The following is a 15,690-nucleotide window of genomic DNA, read 5'->3' on the forward strand; positions in this document are numbered from 1 at the left end:
TAAGTATAATCAAACTGATAAAATATACAAAACAAAACAAATCATATATATTATATATATATACACACACACACATATGTATATTCTCCAGAGTACTGTGCAAATGATCTAAGGTGACTCATATAAAACTTGGTGTCTATATCAGATTCTCTGTAAAGAACATTTCTGAAGAAAGATTTTAGTCATAAGGTAGTCTCAAACCATGGACCTTAAGGATAATGCTATAAAGTACAGTGACTCTCCACTAATTGGGGGTAATCTGGAGGCATGTAGTGGTGGTGGTGAGTGTCGGAAAAACTGCAGTTAAATTATATCAGATCTTCAATTACCCAAATTGTCTTGGCACTGGTTAGGGATCTGCTCAGCTCCCTAAAGGGACTCAGTTTGAGGAGAAAACCACTGACTATGTTTCAAGGCTTTCCGATTCTTCTTAAAGTAGAACAACTTCTGGGGGTGGGAAGACACATTTTCTAGTCCTTGCTAGGCTGTAATCATGGTTGAGCTGTGCTTCATAACTGACTGTAAAAACAAGCTGGGTTCCATCCAAACATTCATTTTAACAAAAAGATTATCATGCAGTTTTTGCAACTAAATTATAAAACATGATCTATGATTCTTAATTAAATTAGCTTTAGCAATTCTTGACTTTAGTAAAATCTTTTTTTCTCTAGGACAGCAAAATTAACCAATATATTATGATTATATTCTATGAGTAAAACATTTATACAAGGGTGATAACATGGGGCAACTTTCAGCATTGAATAATCATAAAGCAGACATTTAAAAAGTTAAGACACCCACATTTTCTTAATTGGTTCTGAGGCCAGGATCTTATGTTTAAGCCCCTGACTTCTTGCTAGTTATTTTACAAAGATGAATAAGATACCTAATAAAGAATGTAAGACAGCACAATACAAATCTATGATCACTGTTAAAAAAAAAAACAAACTTAAAATACACATCTTTGGAAAGACTATCCAGACTACCAGGGGTATCTAAATATATTTAGATTTTTATTTCTGTATTGTGGGTACTTAAACAATTAAGACTGTTTGGTAAGCCAGGGTCATAGTTGCAAAAATACTCAAATAGTTTCATATTATCAGGCTTTGTCTTTGGCTACAATTTTTTTAATTGTTTGCTTTACATAAATCAGATTTTCTACTGATAGAAACTCACCATTCCCAAACTCTTAGGCTCTTGTCGTCAGATGTGCTCACAAATCTCCTATTCTCATCAACAAAAACAATGGTGTTGACAGCTCCCAAATGCCGATCATATTCCTGCACAATTTCTCCACTTCGAATGTCCCACTATATGTCAAATAAGAGAAAAGATAAAGACAGAAGCAAAGCAGATTTATGAAAATGAATAAGGATCACAATTCTGGAAAGTGGAGAGGGAAAAGATCTCCAACATCACATTTTTATGAATTTACTATTTTCTACTAAGAACTGAGCATCAGCAGTCCTAAGAGTAGCAAACATTAAATGAGTTAATATGCTTTATTCTACCCCCTGATAAAACATAACGCTTATGAATCTTAATAAAAATACTATGAAAACACTTACTTGCACAATCTTCTTATCCGACATCCCAGCCACAAAGAGATTTTGCTTATCTTCATCAGGATTGAATTTGACACAATAGGGCACTTTTCGGTTTGTAAATCTTGATATACACTGTCCTAACACCAAAGATTCAAATAAAATAGGTAAAATAAATTTGATCACTAAAAGATGACTATGAGATTAAGATCTAGAGGTCATTTGCTTAAAAAATTTTGAGAAAGAGCAGCATGCTTGCTCTTTACTATAAACTATATTGTTCTTTTTCAGATTTTAAATTATTAAAAATGTTTTTCAAAACTAAATCTGTATCACCAATTGTAGAATTATAGTTCCATTCATATAAAGGAATATTGCAAGTAATAAAAGAGAACAAACTACCAGTACAAGCCACATGGATGAATCTCAGACATTATGTTGAGTGAAAGGAACTAGAAACAAAAAAGCATATATGGTATGATTGCATTTAAGAAGTTCAAGAACAGGAACAATGAATCCATAATGACAGAAGTGGTTAGTGGGAGTGGGCACAGACTGGAAAAGGGCATAAGAAACCCTTACTGAGTACTGGAAATGTTGGGATTTTTTTTTTTTTTTGGAGACAGAGTCTCGCTTTCTTGCCTAGGCTAGAGTGAGTGCCGTGGCATCAGCCTAGCTCACAGCAACCTCAAACTCCTGGGCTCAAGCGATCCTCCTGCCTCAGCCTCCCGAGTAGCTGGGACTACAGGCACAAGCCACCATGCCCGGCTGATTTTTTTTTAATATATATATATATTAGTTGGCCAATTAATTTCTATTTTTATGGTAGAGACGGGGTCTCGCTCAGGCTGGTTTTGAACTCCTGACCTTGAGCAATCCGCCCACCTCGGCCTCCCAGAGTGCTAGGATTACAGGCGTGAGCCACCGCGCCCGGCCTATGTTGGGATATTTTGATCTTGGTGGTAAACAACCGCACAGATATGTTTAAAAAAAAAAATCACTGAATATTTATGCACTTTATACACTTTACTGTAGATATATTCTATGTTAATTTTTAGAATAGTCTGCAGAATGGTGGTCTTTCAATCTTGGCTACACAGTAGAAATCATGGTCCACAGCCTGGACCAATTACAGAAGTACCTCTGAGGGTGGGACCAGTAATTTTAAAGCATTGCTAAACAGGTGAGGAGCACAGGCTTGGCATCAGAGAGACATTGGTTTGAACCCAACTCTGCCACTTACCAGTTGTGTGACCCTGGAAACATTATCTCTTTAAGCCTTAGTTTCCTTATCTATAATGTATTAATAGTACTTACCTCATAGGGATATATCAAGATTGAAGGAGATACTGCATATCAATGTTTACTTAGCATTACACCTGGTAAATAGTGCTTAATAAATATTAACTGTTATCAATACTCTTAAACCTTAGTAAGATTAAAAGATGATTTTTTAATTATATAAAATTTTATTAGCCACAACATACTGATGCAATTAACATGGCTGTGAATATATAAAACCAACTGTGCCATGGAAGTTCAGATATACATTTTAATCAATTTGAGCAATTAAATTTAATCCTGTCTGTCAGACATTTATTGTGTTTCTATTACATGTAAATGCACTGTTCTAGGTTGATGTGGGGGAACAAAAAGATTAGATGGTCTATAGAAGCTTTCAAATTATCTTGTCTATCAATAATGTTTGCTTTATATATTGTATCTGATGGAAACAAAGTTTGATAGTGAAAGAGCTACTTAAACAGTTTTAGCCCTACGAACAAAAACATTTTGTGATGTTAACTGATAGTCGATGCTATGAGAATTAGCAGTTAGAGAAGGAGCCATTTTGCCACAAAAGACTGCTCAGACTGTTTCAGATAAAAATGATAACTTGTAAGATTAACATGTATAAGTAAGCTCTTACCTGTCTCAGTGTCCCAGAGCTTCAGATACCTGTCATATGCTGCGCTGAGGAATTGTGTTCCTGCAGTATTAAAGCAGATGTCCCTAACAGCTTTACTGTGACCTAAAGGCAGAACCAATAGAAATGGCAGTGAGATGAAGTTTCATATCTTCTCTTAAAACATAAACACCACAAAGAGAAACAGCATTAAACAGTAGTTCTCCAGCTAAGCTGTGAGTCAAGGTCACTGGAACCCCATCACTTAATTTATGTTATGTGTGGGCTTTGAAGTGTGGGTGTTTTTCCCCCTCTAAGAATTTCCTCAGGTGATTCTGATGCATAACATTTTGTTAAGAACCAAGAGAAAAGGTCTAACCTTTTTTTTTAAAAGCCTGTCATGGCAATCTCTTAATATGCAGTACATACAACTGATGACTAACCAGCTAAGAATTTATGGAAACATAATAGGCCAATTATTGCCAATGAAAGAAATGACTGCTGAAAATTTGGAGGTTCACTCTTAGATTGCTCACTAGGCTGGAAGTAAAAACAAAGTGACCTAAACCTAATACTCAAGAAATTGTAGCCCTTGTTCAATAATTGTATATTTCTATGATCACATTACCAAATTTCACAAACTGATTTAGAATGAAACTAAATGAGCCTTTCTGAAAACTGTAATATTAGCTTCTGTTTTGTTTTAAGATTGTATTTAATTATAAGGTGCTTTACTTAGAAATCGATCTTGCCAGACTAATCAACTCTTTTGAAAGTTACAGGGACAAACTATGTATGGCTAAACAAAGCCAGGAACTTTCCTATTTTTACTACCTCATGACCAAGACATGTACAGTTGTGCAAAATGTGCATGGCACAAATTGTCAACCACATTCAAGAGCCCTAAACTATACCAACACCAGTGAACTCCTGTCAGGCAGCATGTGCCATTGCAATTAAGCATTCTTTTCTACAGCAGGAGTCCCGGTCAGAGCTGCTATCCTTGCTTCCTAAGGAGGAAAATTTCAGTTTTCCACTAAACATGATCTGCCAGAACAGGGGAGACAGATGGGAACCAAAAACACTGTGTTTGACAGAGACATTTTGTTCTCCTGCATGCAGCTAAGAGCCTTTCCACAAGTTTTCCTTCAGGCTGTGGTGGCATCTTGGGCAGAATTTATTTGTAGGGAGGCTCTAAAATCATAACAGAGCACTGCAGAACAGACTCCCACTTTAATCTAAAAACAGAGCCACTATCATGTACACAGAATTTCATCGTGGTACAGTTAAATTTGGAAAAGAGTAGCCTTCACATGAAATTTGACAAAGACAATAAGCCTTTCTCTACCAAAAAGGCTGGTTATCACAAAGCTGTCCTCCCTTTGGCGCTCTTCTTTTCTTCAAAGAGTTCTCTCAATCTTATCCTTTTGCATGCTTTAGCTGCCAATTCCCAGCCACTCTTTGAAACTCAACATCTAGCTATCTAATTGCTTTCTGGACATTTTCACCTCAATATCCCAAAGGCTGCTCAAACTCAATGAGTCCTAAACCTCATCATCCTCTTATGTTCCCTCTCTTGGTGAATGTTACCACCATTCCTCAAGCCACCTGGGAGTCACCCTAGATTTCTGCAGCACTCTGACCACTGACTTCCCATTACTAAATCCTATTGCTTTTAATGCTTAAGAGTTCCTTTCTTCTCTATTTCTGCTGCTTTGGTTCAAATTTTCATCATCTCTAATTCAGATCAATGAAATAACCATGTAATTCATGTCCCTTCCTCCAAGCTTGCCCTACCAAAGCATCCTCCATATTGCTAAGTGATCCTTGTAAACTTCAAATCATGTTGCTTTCCTGCAAGAGCTCTTTAATGGCTCCTCAATGCCTTAGAATAGAGTCTAAATTCTTTATTAATGGTACACAAAGTCATCCACATTCTGGTCCCCTCCTGCTACTTTTCTCTACGTTTGTCTCTCACCATTCCCCATACCCTGGGCAATCCTGAAATATATGTGGGTCTCCCAAAGCGGCACATTTCTCACATCACTTTTGCTTTTGCTTCTACTGCTCTCACTTCCTAGTTCTCTTTATCTACCTGGGGAGACTTATTCCTCCTTCCAGACTCAGCACAAGTCTATGAAGACTTTCCTTTGTAACAGCATACTAAAATTACTGTCAATGATGTCATTATTTTAAAAAGTCTTCCCAAACAGATTTATAACTAGAGAGAAAAGAAATATTACCAATAAATGTTCGCAAACAGCGCCGGTCTCCGTAAACCTCCCATAGCTGGGGAAAAAAACAATACGTGGAAATACTATATTTAATAAAAGTCTTTCAATCTGTGACAACAGTCATATGCTGGATCTGCGTTTGTACAAGGGATTTAATCATTAAATATGGCTTGATGCAGCTACTTTGTATTAATAGTACTGTTGTACTATGTGGAACACACACAAACTTCTTAAAACTAAGGAGCTTTCAAGATCTTTACATCAAAATATCAAGAGAACTATAGATGGAGTTAAAATGACTTTCATTTTTTATTGTTATTTTCTCTGTTTTATATATTTTCTATGACGAAAATACTACAAACTGCTTTTAAAAGAATTAAATGTTATTAAAACTGCCGCGTATACAATATTTTGATATTGACTTTTTTTTACTTTTCTGAATAACTATTATAGAAGCTATATGACGATGATATATAGCGTAAAATAATAGGCTCACAATTTTTATCACATCTAAAGTAGATTAATACAAAAGCTTCAAAACTAGCTCTAATTTTGTCTGCCTCAAATCCAATCCTCAACACTGTTGCTAGTGTTCTAAAATAGAAGGCATTTGCTGGCTACTCAATGCCAAAAGGATACAGTCTCAGTTACTGCAGCATACCAGGCAATGACCTGTGAGACCTGGTCTCTTGCTATGACTATAATCATTCTTTGCCTCTTACATTTTATGCTCTAGCAACCGCAGAACTGTTGTGGTTTTCAGCACGCATCATACTGATTCATTCTATTCACTTGTCTCAAGCACACTCTACTTCTGGCCCCCCACCCTTTACTTAGTTAACCTTCCTACTGAAGTATGCTTCCTCTTTGAAATCAGAGTCTCTTGTGTCTGCTTCTATAATAATCATTTATATCATAACAACATGATCACCTCAAGGTCAGGGACAGTAACTTGACAATTTTTTACCCACAGCCCCTTGCACATAATAGGCACCTAATAAATGTTAATAGAAGTGAACTAAACTGAATTCTATGTTTTTTGATTGGTCAGAGAAAAGACAATCTCAATTAACATATGCTATATAAAGTAAAAGTTAAAGGAGATAAGGGTTTTTACTCCAAACTGCTGGTCTGTCATTTTAAGCTGTTAGAGACAAATGCCCAATGGTTGCTCTTATCAAAGGAAGCTGCCTTTATATGTTGTTAATATCCATGAATTATTTACAAAGGATTAAATTTTAATGATTCAACTTTCCAAGCCCCAAGAGCACTATACAGTTGGTATTTATTGAACCATCATAACAGTTCTTAACGGTCTGAACATAAAGACACAAAAAAGATAAGAACTGTCCTTTAAGATTTAAAAAATTTTTTCAAGGCTTTCCTCATATTCAAGTTGACATGCACTGGTAACTGAGTTTTTTTCTACCACACATTCTATGGCTGAACAGAAGCTAAAGGTGGAGTTTCCTGAGAATAGAAAAAGTGAGAGGAGGGGCTGGGAACATTTTTGCTACTTGGTGTCTACTAGTATTTAGAAGAAAAAGGATGAATTATGTTGTCTACTCTCTAAAAATAGGATTTCTATCGTGTGTCCTCTCTACCTTATAACGTTCAGAGAAACAAATGAACTCAGTTACCTATCCAAAATATCTATAAAAATGCATTATTAGTGATTAAATATTTATGTATTTAAAGCCAACGTTACTAGATTACATTCTAATCAGTTGTCTAAGCTTAAAAAATAGCCTACCCAACTGAACCACAGAGCCATATTTGAATCTACATGTTTGGAAGCAGTTCATAAATTCACAGGGCCTAAGAGAAAATAATTAGCTTCTAACTGCCTAATAAACCCAAATTTATTTATAATTAACCAAATAGATTTAACAAAAGAACTAGCTTTGCAACATTCCTGTTACTGAAAACTTACCTTGATTTTACAGTCCATGGAACAAGAGAGCAATAAATGGCCGGAGAGAGGAAACAATCTGACTGCACTGACCCCCTATAAAAAGGTATTATAGTTATCAACCAGAAGCATTCTAAATATCAGCTAAAATTAAGCATCAAGAAAAGACAGTATGTTTTAAGCAACCAAATTTGCAATTTTTCTTCATTCCAAAAATCATGCCTTAGAATAACCTTCATTAGTATTCCAGGAGCAGGCCTTATTGACACTAAGCTTTTGAAGATTTTTTTTTTTTAACCTTTAATATTGACTTCCTCACCCAAGGGAATCCTGAGTTAATCAAATTGCTAATGCCTCCACTTCTCTTTCTTTCTTTTACTTAGTCCCTTTGGTCTTGGCAAAAAGCTGGAAATTATCAGTTGAAATAGTGTACATGACAAAGAATATCAATACCTAAAGTTTTCATGTATTTTGTCTCTGCATTAGTTTCAACATTACCATAGTTTATAAACCAGGGAGCATCTGATTTCTTCAAGTGTGATAACCACAAGAGCTAACACAAGATTACTGAGGCTAAACAGAAGACTTAGTGCTAGTACCAGCCCACTACTCACTGATTTGGTGCCCAAGAAGAAGCAGATTGTGGCAGAAGCTTGTGAGAAAAGTCCTGGGCTATAACAAGGGGGCAGGACACTGAACCATGAATGCTATGTCATGGCCAATTCAGATGGTCTTGAAGACTGATTAGTCATTTGTGACTGATATGTGTGGGCACCTTAAGAGCCTAACTCAGGTTTATCTTCAATTTGACTTCCCTGCACCTTTACTAGAAATACTGAATGTTACACATCAATAGCTGAAACTATGTTGGCTTCACTATTATAACATTAAAATAGTGACAACTATTATAGAACAGAAACAACCTACTTGCCTACCTTTGTGTGTCCAGACCACACATGAATTTGTTTCTTGGGAAGGTAACACTTCTCAGGTGGCACAGTTGACCGTAGATTAACACCAACATCCTGAGGTATGTGAAGATAGGACCTGCCTTGATAGTCATACATTTCTTTAACTGAAACAAGAAGGCAAAGGAAATCAATGAACAAATACAAGCCATAGTTATGAAATCTATATTCTTAAAGTATTTTATTCACAGGGATATCATGCCATATTAAGGTTTAGGTAGTAACACTCTGATAATGTTAAGATCAAGAGTCAGCTAAGATCTGGCTGCTTGAGATCATTTGCTATCATTTACAACTGGAACAGTAGTATTTTGGAATTCCTAAATACCCTAAGATTATTAGACCTTTAAAGAAGATCTATACTTCTATTACTCAGTTACACATTTTAGTGATATATAATAAAGACTTCACTGCAGTATAATTACAGTGAGGGAAGAAAAGATAAAACTTGGGCCTTGTGAGTCACTGGTAAAGAATCAGAAGCAAAACAGGATAAGAAAGAAGTTAAAACAAAACAAAAAATATCAACTATCCTTTTCCCCCACTTTCCTCTTTTATGCCTTTCTGGTTTCTTTTCATCTCTCTTTTCCCACTTTCACTACAAATCTTACAATAAAGTCACCTGTAGAAATTAAATTACACAGTATATATAAAGCATTTAGCAGCATGCCTGGCACAGAGTCAGTACTCAATAAATGCTATTATTATTGTGTTACTGTTATTGTTATGGTTTTAAGCACCGTAATACTGAATAGACTCATTGGAGATAAAACTGAAACTTGAGGAACCCAACATGGCTTCATCAAACCTAAATATTTGATGTGATATAACAACAGAATAATTAACATTATCAGTGCTGAATTATACTTTACAGTTTCAAATAATCACTACATAATTTCCCGAATATAACTGATTATTAAAGAAAAGGTACATTCTAGACTATTTATAATTTATTTTGGTGACTATACATTTACTTTCACAAGTCAAAATAAGTATGAGAGTCTTAACCTCCAATCAGTCACATGAAAAACAAAGTTTATCCTGTTCAAGTATAATTTAGTAATGGTCATGAACTGTGAGAATATCTGAATATTTGGCTGGGGTTAAAAACAGTTAAAATGACTGGGGAATTATTAATATACCGAAAGAGTCAACTTTGTCTTAGGAAAGAACAGATTGGGGACCATTTAATTTCTTCTTTACCATTTTTTTATTCATTAATATTTCAAAAAAAATTTGTGGCTGTCAATCATTCTATTCTCTCTCCTTTATTAGTACACAGAAGAGTCTGCTGTAATTTCTTTGAGATACAAATTGTCCAACATAATTATTTTTAATATAATGATTTTATAATAGCTGACAGTAAAGTTAATGAATATTATATGAACAGAGAATAGGGTAATATGAAAGATTTTCATAAAATAAAGAAGTATAAAAAACATATTACCATGTAAGATTGTCTTCTCCTCCCCAGGTTTCTCATCTTCCTGTTTGCCTTTTTTCTGCCTCTTTGCTGTGATTTCATCCAATTCTTTTTGTTCTTCCTAAGGAAATTAAGGAGTGAACTTTAAAATGAGTGTTCTAGAACCCCCATCACGCTCAAAGTTAGTCACAAATTCTTTATAATGAGGTCCACATTTTTGCTGAAGCAACAGCTTACGAGTATATGTCCCAGGCTAACAAGCTTGACTCTTCCATAAGCAGAGATCGATTACCTCTCCCATAGATTACGAAATGGCATTAAACATATAATGAATACTAGATAATACTTTTATATACAAAATTCATCCTTCTGAACACTTAGAAATAAATTCAACATGTGATGCTAATTATGCAAGTGAAAAGACAAAGCAATTAGAAAATCTAGTATGAGAAAATAAACTGAATTTTAGTAGACAATGATATTCTTCAGTAAACAGCTTTTACAGTCACAGGGATATAAATAACACCTATAGATTTGTGACACAACTCTTTTGGGAGGAGTTGTGGAGGGAAGATGAGGTGGCAGTAAATCTGTCTATCATAACAAAGTCAACAGATGATCTCTAAAATAAATATATGCTGCTATTTATTTTAGAGATCATCTGTTGATTTGTTTTTATTGATACAGATATACTGGATGTAAGCAACAAAGATTTACTAGACAAAGGTAACACCTAGAATGTAAGCTTCATGAAGACAGGCTTTTCTTGATCTTGTCCATTGCTGCATCCCTGGGACCTAGAACACTTAGCTCATAGAGACAGTGGGATTAGAAGGTGGGGAAGGGATGGGTAGAGCTCTGTACTTTTTACTTTATAAATTTCATAGCAGTATTATTTTAAACAATACAGATAAAATTTGTTTAAAATTTTAAATAAATAAACCCTACAATTTGGGCTCTAGTATCATAGAAAGGCCAATTCTGTAGTTACTATCTGAATGTCTGGTATCAGAAGAACAGCTACCACGGCAGCTTAATAGTAATATCAAGTAATCTTTATTGAACATTGTTCACTATTATATTTTAATAAGTACAAAAGAAAATAAATTAGCAAAAAAGGTAAACAAATATTCCAAAGAAAACCAAAGAAATTCTATTATATCTTCTTAATGAACTAAGGAAGAGAAATTTTTTTTTTTTTTTTTTGAGACAGAGTCTCGCTTTGTTGCCTAGGCTAGAGTGAGTGCCATGGCGTCAGCCTAGCTCACAGCAACCTCAAACTCCTGGGCTCAAGCGATCCTCCTGCCTCAGCCTTCTGAGTAGCTGGGACTACAGGCATGTGCCACCATGCCCGGCTAATTTTTTTTTTTTTTATATATATTAGTTGGCCAATTAATTTCTTTCTATTTATAGTAGAGACAGGGTCTAACTCTTGCTCAGGCTGGTTTCGAACTCCTGACCTCAAGCAATCCGCCCGCCTCGGCCTCCCAGAGAGCTAGGATTACAGGCATGAGCCACCACGCCCGGCCAGGAAGAGAAATTTTGATGAGTCATTTGGTTCTCTAAGGAAATCCCAAGTTTATTAATTAACATCGATATCCTTCAGAGAGGCACAGCATACAACTGAATTGACGATGAAAAACATCAAAGCTTACCTCTGAAGGTTTGGCTACATCTTTTTCATCTACATATTTTGCCCATGGTCCCAAGAAACCATCAATATTAGATGCATCATTTTCTTTGAACTTTTTCCTCTTTTCTATTTTCTTCTGACCAGTTTCAAACACAGTTAAACCTATATTAATAAAAAAAAAGAGAGTGATCACAAATATGTATACTTTCTAAAGATATATCAGTATATATATAACTTTATTTTATATGGTTAAAGAAAGGTGATTATTCAAATGACCAAAAATTTATTAAAAATCAAATAAACAAAATCTGTATGAATCTGACACATATACCAACTCATGCTACATAAGAAAGGATTCAGAATACCTTTTAGAGAAAGAAGCTTTCTACAAATGTAATATTTTGCAAATTCTAATATTGTGTATTCAAAGAAAAGACCTAAATATGTAATCCTACAATGGTATACAATCCTTTTAATGAATCAAAAACCTCTATCAGTGGATTTTTATCACTTTTTGAAAGAAACCCAGTAACTCAGTATTGCTGTATAATGATAAAGCTACCTTTGAAAGCAAGAATAAACTTTAATTTATCATTTAAAAAATGGAATTAAATTATAGTAAGTACTTAGTAAATTATCTTCACTTCACTTGTAACACAATATAAATCAAACAAAACCTGTTTGGTATTTCTTCCAAGTGATCGTAATCCAAACTTGATCTCTAATAGCATTAATGTTAACAGTAAAATAAAAGAGGAATGAGCAGTTTTCTGGTTGAGATTTTGATTGATTGGTAAAAGGTGGCATAGTCCTTAAATTGGAAAAATAAAGGTTTATGAGAGTCATGGGCACAAGTTAACTTAAGAATTTAGCTATATTTAGATATGGCTTGCAGAGGTCCAACGTAAAGAAAAGTCTACCTATATTAATTCTAATCAGTTACTTTTAGGCTATGTTTCATGACAAAAGTTTAAAATTTGATTTTAACAATAATCTAGCTCATACACAGAAGGCAGCTTGATCATATAGGGTCTATAGCTACTAAATAGAAGTGTCCCATGCAAACCTGCACATTCTTTCTTTAATGACACTTTATGGATAACAGGTCCAATGGGCTGATGAGCTTTGTGACAAGTTAGTATGATGCTTTGTCTTATTATAATAAGTACAAAATGAATATGAGCACAAACATATTTTATAACACATATTCACACTCAGCCTTTAAAGCAATACTTCAAAGACAATTCTTCAGACATGAAAAATAAAATTTTTCTGCCCTGTTAAAATGTAGCTTGACATTATTGTTGATTAAGTCAACTGCCAAAATTATCTATACATTAATTATAATTAAATTGTATCACTCTATTGTCTTAACTTTAAAAACAAAATCAAGAGGCGAGGCACTATGGTTCACACCTAAATCCCAGCATTTTGGAAGATTGAGGTGGGAGGATATCTTTAGGCCAGGAGTTCCAGACAGGCCTGGGCTACATAACAAGATCTCATTTCTACAAAAATAATTAACCAGGCATGGTGGCACACACCTGCAGTCCCAGCTACACAGGGGACTGAGGTGGGATTGCTTGAGCCCAGGAGTTCAAGGCTACAGTGAGCTATGATCCTGTACAGCACTGTACTCCAGCCTGGGCAACAGAGTAAGACCCTGTCTTTAAAAAAGAGAAAAAGAAAAAAAAAAAATCAAGGGGTAAATAAAATATTAGCTTTTTTCCTACTGTCTAATTAAAGTCAATCTGAAAAACACTAATTATAGGTATATATATTTGATATTAAATATTTCAAATAAATTACCTTGATTTTTTTCAGCTTCTTCTACAGAACCAATATATTTAGCAGACACTTGATGATTATCTAATGAAGGGTCTAATGCATAACCTGAAACGAAAAAAGTGCAAATTATTGACTCCATTTTGTCATTTATAATTAATTTTATAACTACACAAATATACTTTTTTCTTTTTTTTTTTTCTTTTTTCACATTTTTCTTCCTAGATGTCAAAAATGTTCTCTAACTTAGGACCAATAATTTCCTCAGCTATGTTTCTATTATATTTAGAACTAGCCCAAATTTAAGGCTGGACCATGAATAACTTCAGCAGAATAAGAATTATCTTATAGAATGAATCTAGCATGTTGATGCTACATTACTAAGAGCTTCTCTGGCCAAGATATCAAAAAACTTTAGTTTTAAATATTCTAAGAGTTTAAAAATATATGTACATTATACATTTCGGGAGTTTAGTTTCTTTTTGTAATGGATATTTCAGGGCTAAGTTTATCAAATTATATAAACTATTAAATAATAAAAAAGAAATAGGGTAAGAAGAATTACATAAAACCTAGCTATTATTTTGAAAATTTTCTTCTCAGTAAGGAGTCTTCCCTCCCATCTTTAAAATATTTCTATTTCATAAATCATTCTTTATATTTCCTTGGTAAGAGAGGTAAGGACATCTAACAGTACACTCCTTTAACCAGTTATAGAGTATGTAGCTACATATAAACATGGTCTTTAGTGGTCTATGGGAACTTAAGGAAAGAAAGCTTAACTAAATTAACTCAAATTAGTTTTTATTCACAAAAACACAATAAATGCTTGGTTACATCGGTCCAGCATATTCATAAGAGAGATCACTGACCTGCAACCCATGTAAACAATCATGGAATACATAAAAAGTACAAGCCTATAAAGGGCACAATTTAGTAGATACATTTAACATTTTCATTTTTCATGTAAAGGTTTTAGGATACTTCTTTTGGTATCCTTGGAAAAGAAAAAGATCTGTCATGAAACATGCTTTTCAAACAAGCTAAGGATGATCAAGTTACCCTCATGATATGCTAGAATAGAACCAACCACCTGGGTATTGGCTCATTTGCTTTATATGTTCTTAGCCAGAGGAGAGAGCTTGATAGCAGAAAAGCAGCTTTGGAGTGGAATCTCAGAAATCACAGGTTCAAATCCCATGAGTTTTTTATTTTTTAAATCTTTCATCTCTTTAATGTACAGAATACTGTTCTGTGTGACTTTTTTTTTAAAATGAGACTTTACAGGGCTCATATAAATAATCTAAAATATTTATATACCTTGAGTTAAAAATTCCTGTCACAATCACAAAAACTTCTCTGGAATTTAAATCCTACTTTGAAAGGAGACTTATACCTATGTCTACGTATTAATAAATGGCATTGCATGATGTGTTCGGAGGGGTGGAGGAGAGAGACAAGGGGAAGGGGCTTCCCTGGTCTTTCTTGTCTCCATGTAGGCACCAATTCCCCACTCATCTAGCCACAGTCTTATATCTGAGAAAAGGAACTTAGGCTGTCCTCCTGCTCCACATCCTTTGTGGTAAAAAGTCTTTATTGCCACTATCACCATTCCCACTATTGCTTCCCACCCAAGGTGATTAGAAGGCAATATTATTTTCATTTTACAAATAAGAGAAGTTAAACATTTAGCCATATGTCCTACTACAAATCAGCCAGTCATAAAGCAAGATCTAACTCTAACACTACAGACTTTCAGTCCAATTTGTTTTCTACTATCCTACATCTCAAGTGAATCTATCTGCATTTCTTAAATATTCTCATTTGTCTTTCTGAAGCTTATTTCCCATTTTATCTTTTTAATAGAGTTAACAGCTAATTTCTTCCTTTTGATAGTCTTATTTGAAATGGCTATAATATCAATTTTATTATTATACCCTTAAGATTACTTCCTACTAATAAATATTCCTATAGGTAAATGAAAAGAGACTATAAACAATTTGGAAGGCAGGACATGGTGGCTCATACCCATAATCCTAGCACTATGGGAGGCCAAGATGGGAGAATTGCTTGAGGTGAGGAGTTCCAGACCAGCCTGAGCAATATAGGGAGACCCCATCTCCACAAAAAATACAAAATTAGCTGGGTATGGTGGCACATGCCTGTAGTTCCAGCTATTCATCAGGCTGAGGCATGAGGATCACTTGAGCCCAGGAATTTGAGGTGCAGTGAGCTATGATGATGCCATTGCTCTCATGCCTGGGCAACAGAGTGCAACACTGTCT

General features: G+C 34.7%; 1 protein-coding gene across 1 annotated transcript in view; it reads right to left on the reverse strand.

Annotated features, from left to right (window-relative positions):
• CDC40 (cell division cycle 40) overlaps positions 1-15,690 on the reverse strand; it is a 487,800-nt gene that overhangs the window by 8,370 nt on the left and 463,740 nt on the right. The window contains exons 5-13 of the mRNA XM_076003066.1: positions 13,430-13,513; positions 11,643-11,782; positions 10,012-10,108; positions 8,532-8,671; positions 7,618-7,692; positions 5,694-5,739; positions 3,475-3,576; positions 1,572-1,687; positions 1,180-1,313 (exon numbers count right to left, since the gene is read on the reverse strand). Of these exons, the coding sequence (XP_075859181.1) occupies positions 1,180-1,313; positions 1,572-1,687; positions 3,475-3,576; positions 5,694-5,739; positions 7,618-7,692; positions 8,532-8,671; positions 10,012-10,108; positions 11,643-11,782; positions 13,430-13,513 (934 nt within the window). The remainder of the gene's footprint in view (positions 1-1,179; positions 1,314-1,571; positions 1,688-3,474; positions 3,577-5,693; positions 5,740-7,617; positions 7,693-8,531; positions 8,672-10,011; positions 10,109-11,642; positions 11,783-13,429; positions 13,514-15,690) is intronic.

The sequence above is a fragment of the Microcebus murinus genome, chromosome 5, assembly GCF_040939455.1.
Source record: "Microcebus murinus isolate Inina chromosome 5, M.murinus_Inina_mat1.0, whole genome shotgun sequence".
NCBI lineage: Eukaryota > Metazoa > Chordata > Mammalia > Primates > Cheirogaleidae > Microcebus > Microcebus murinus.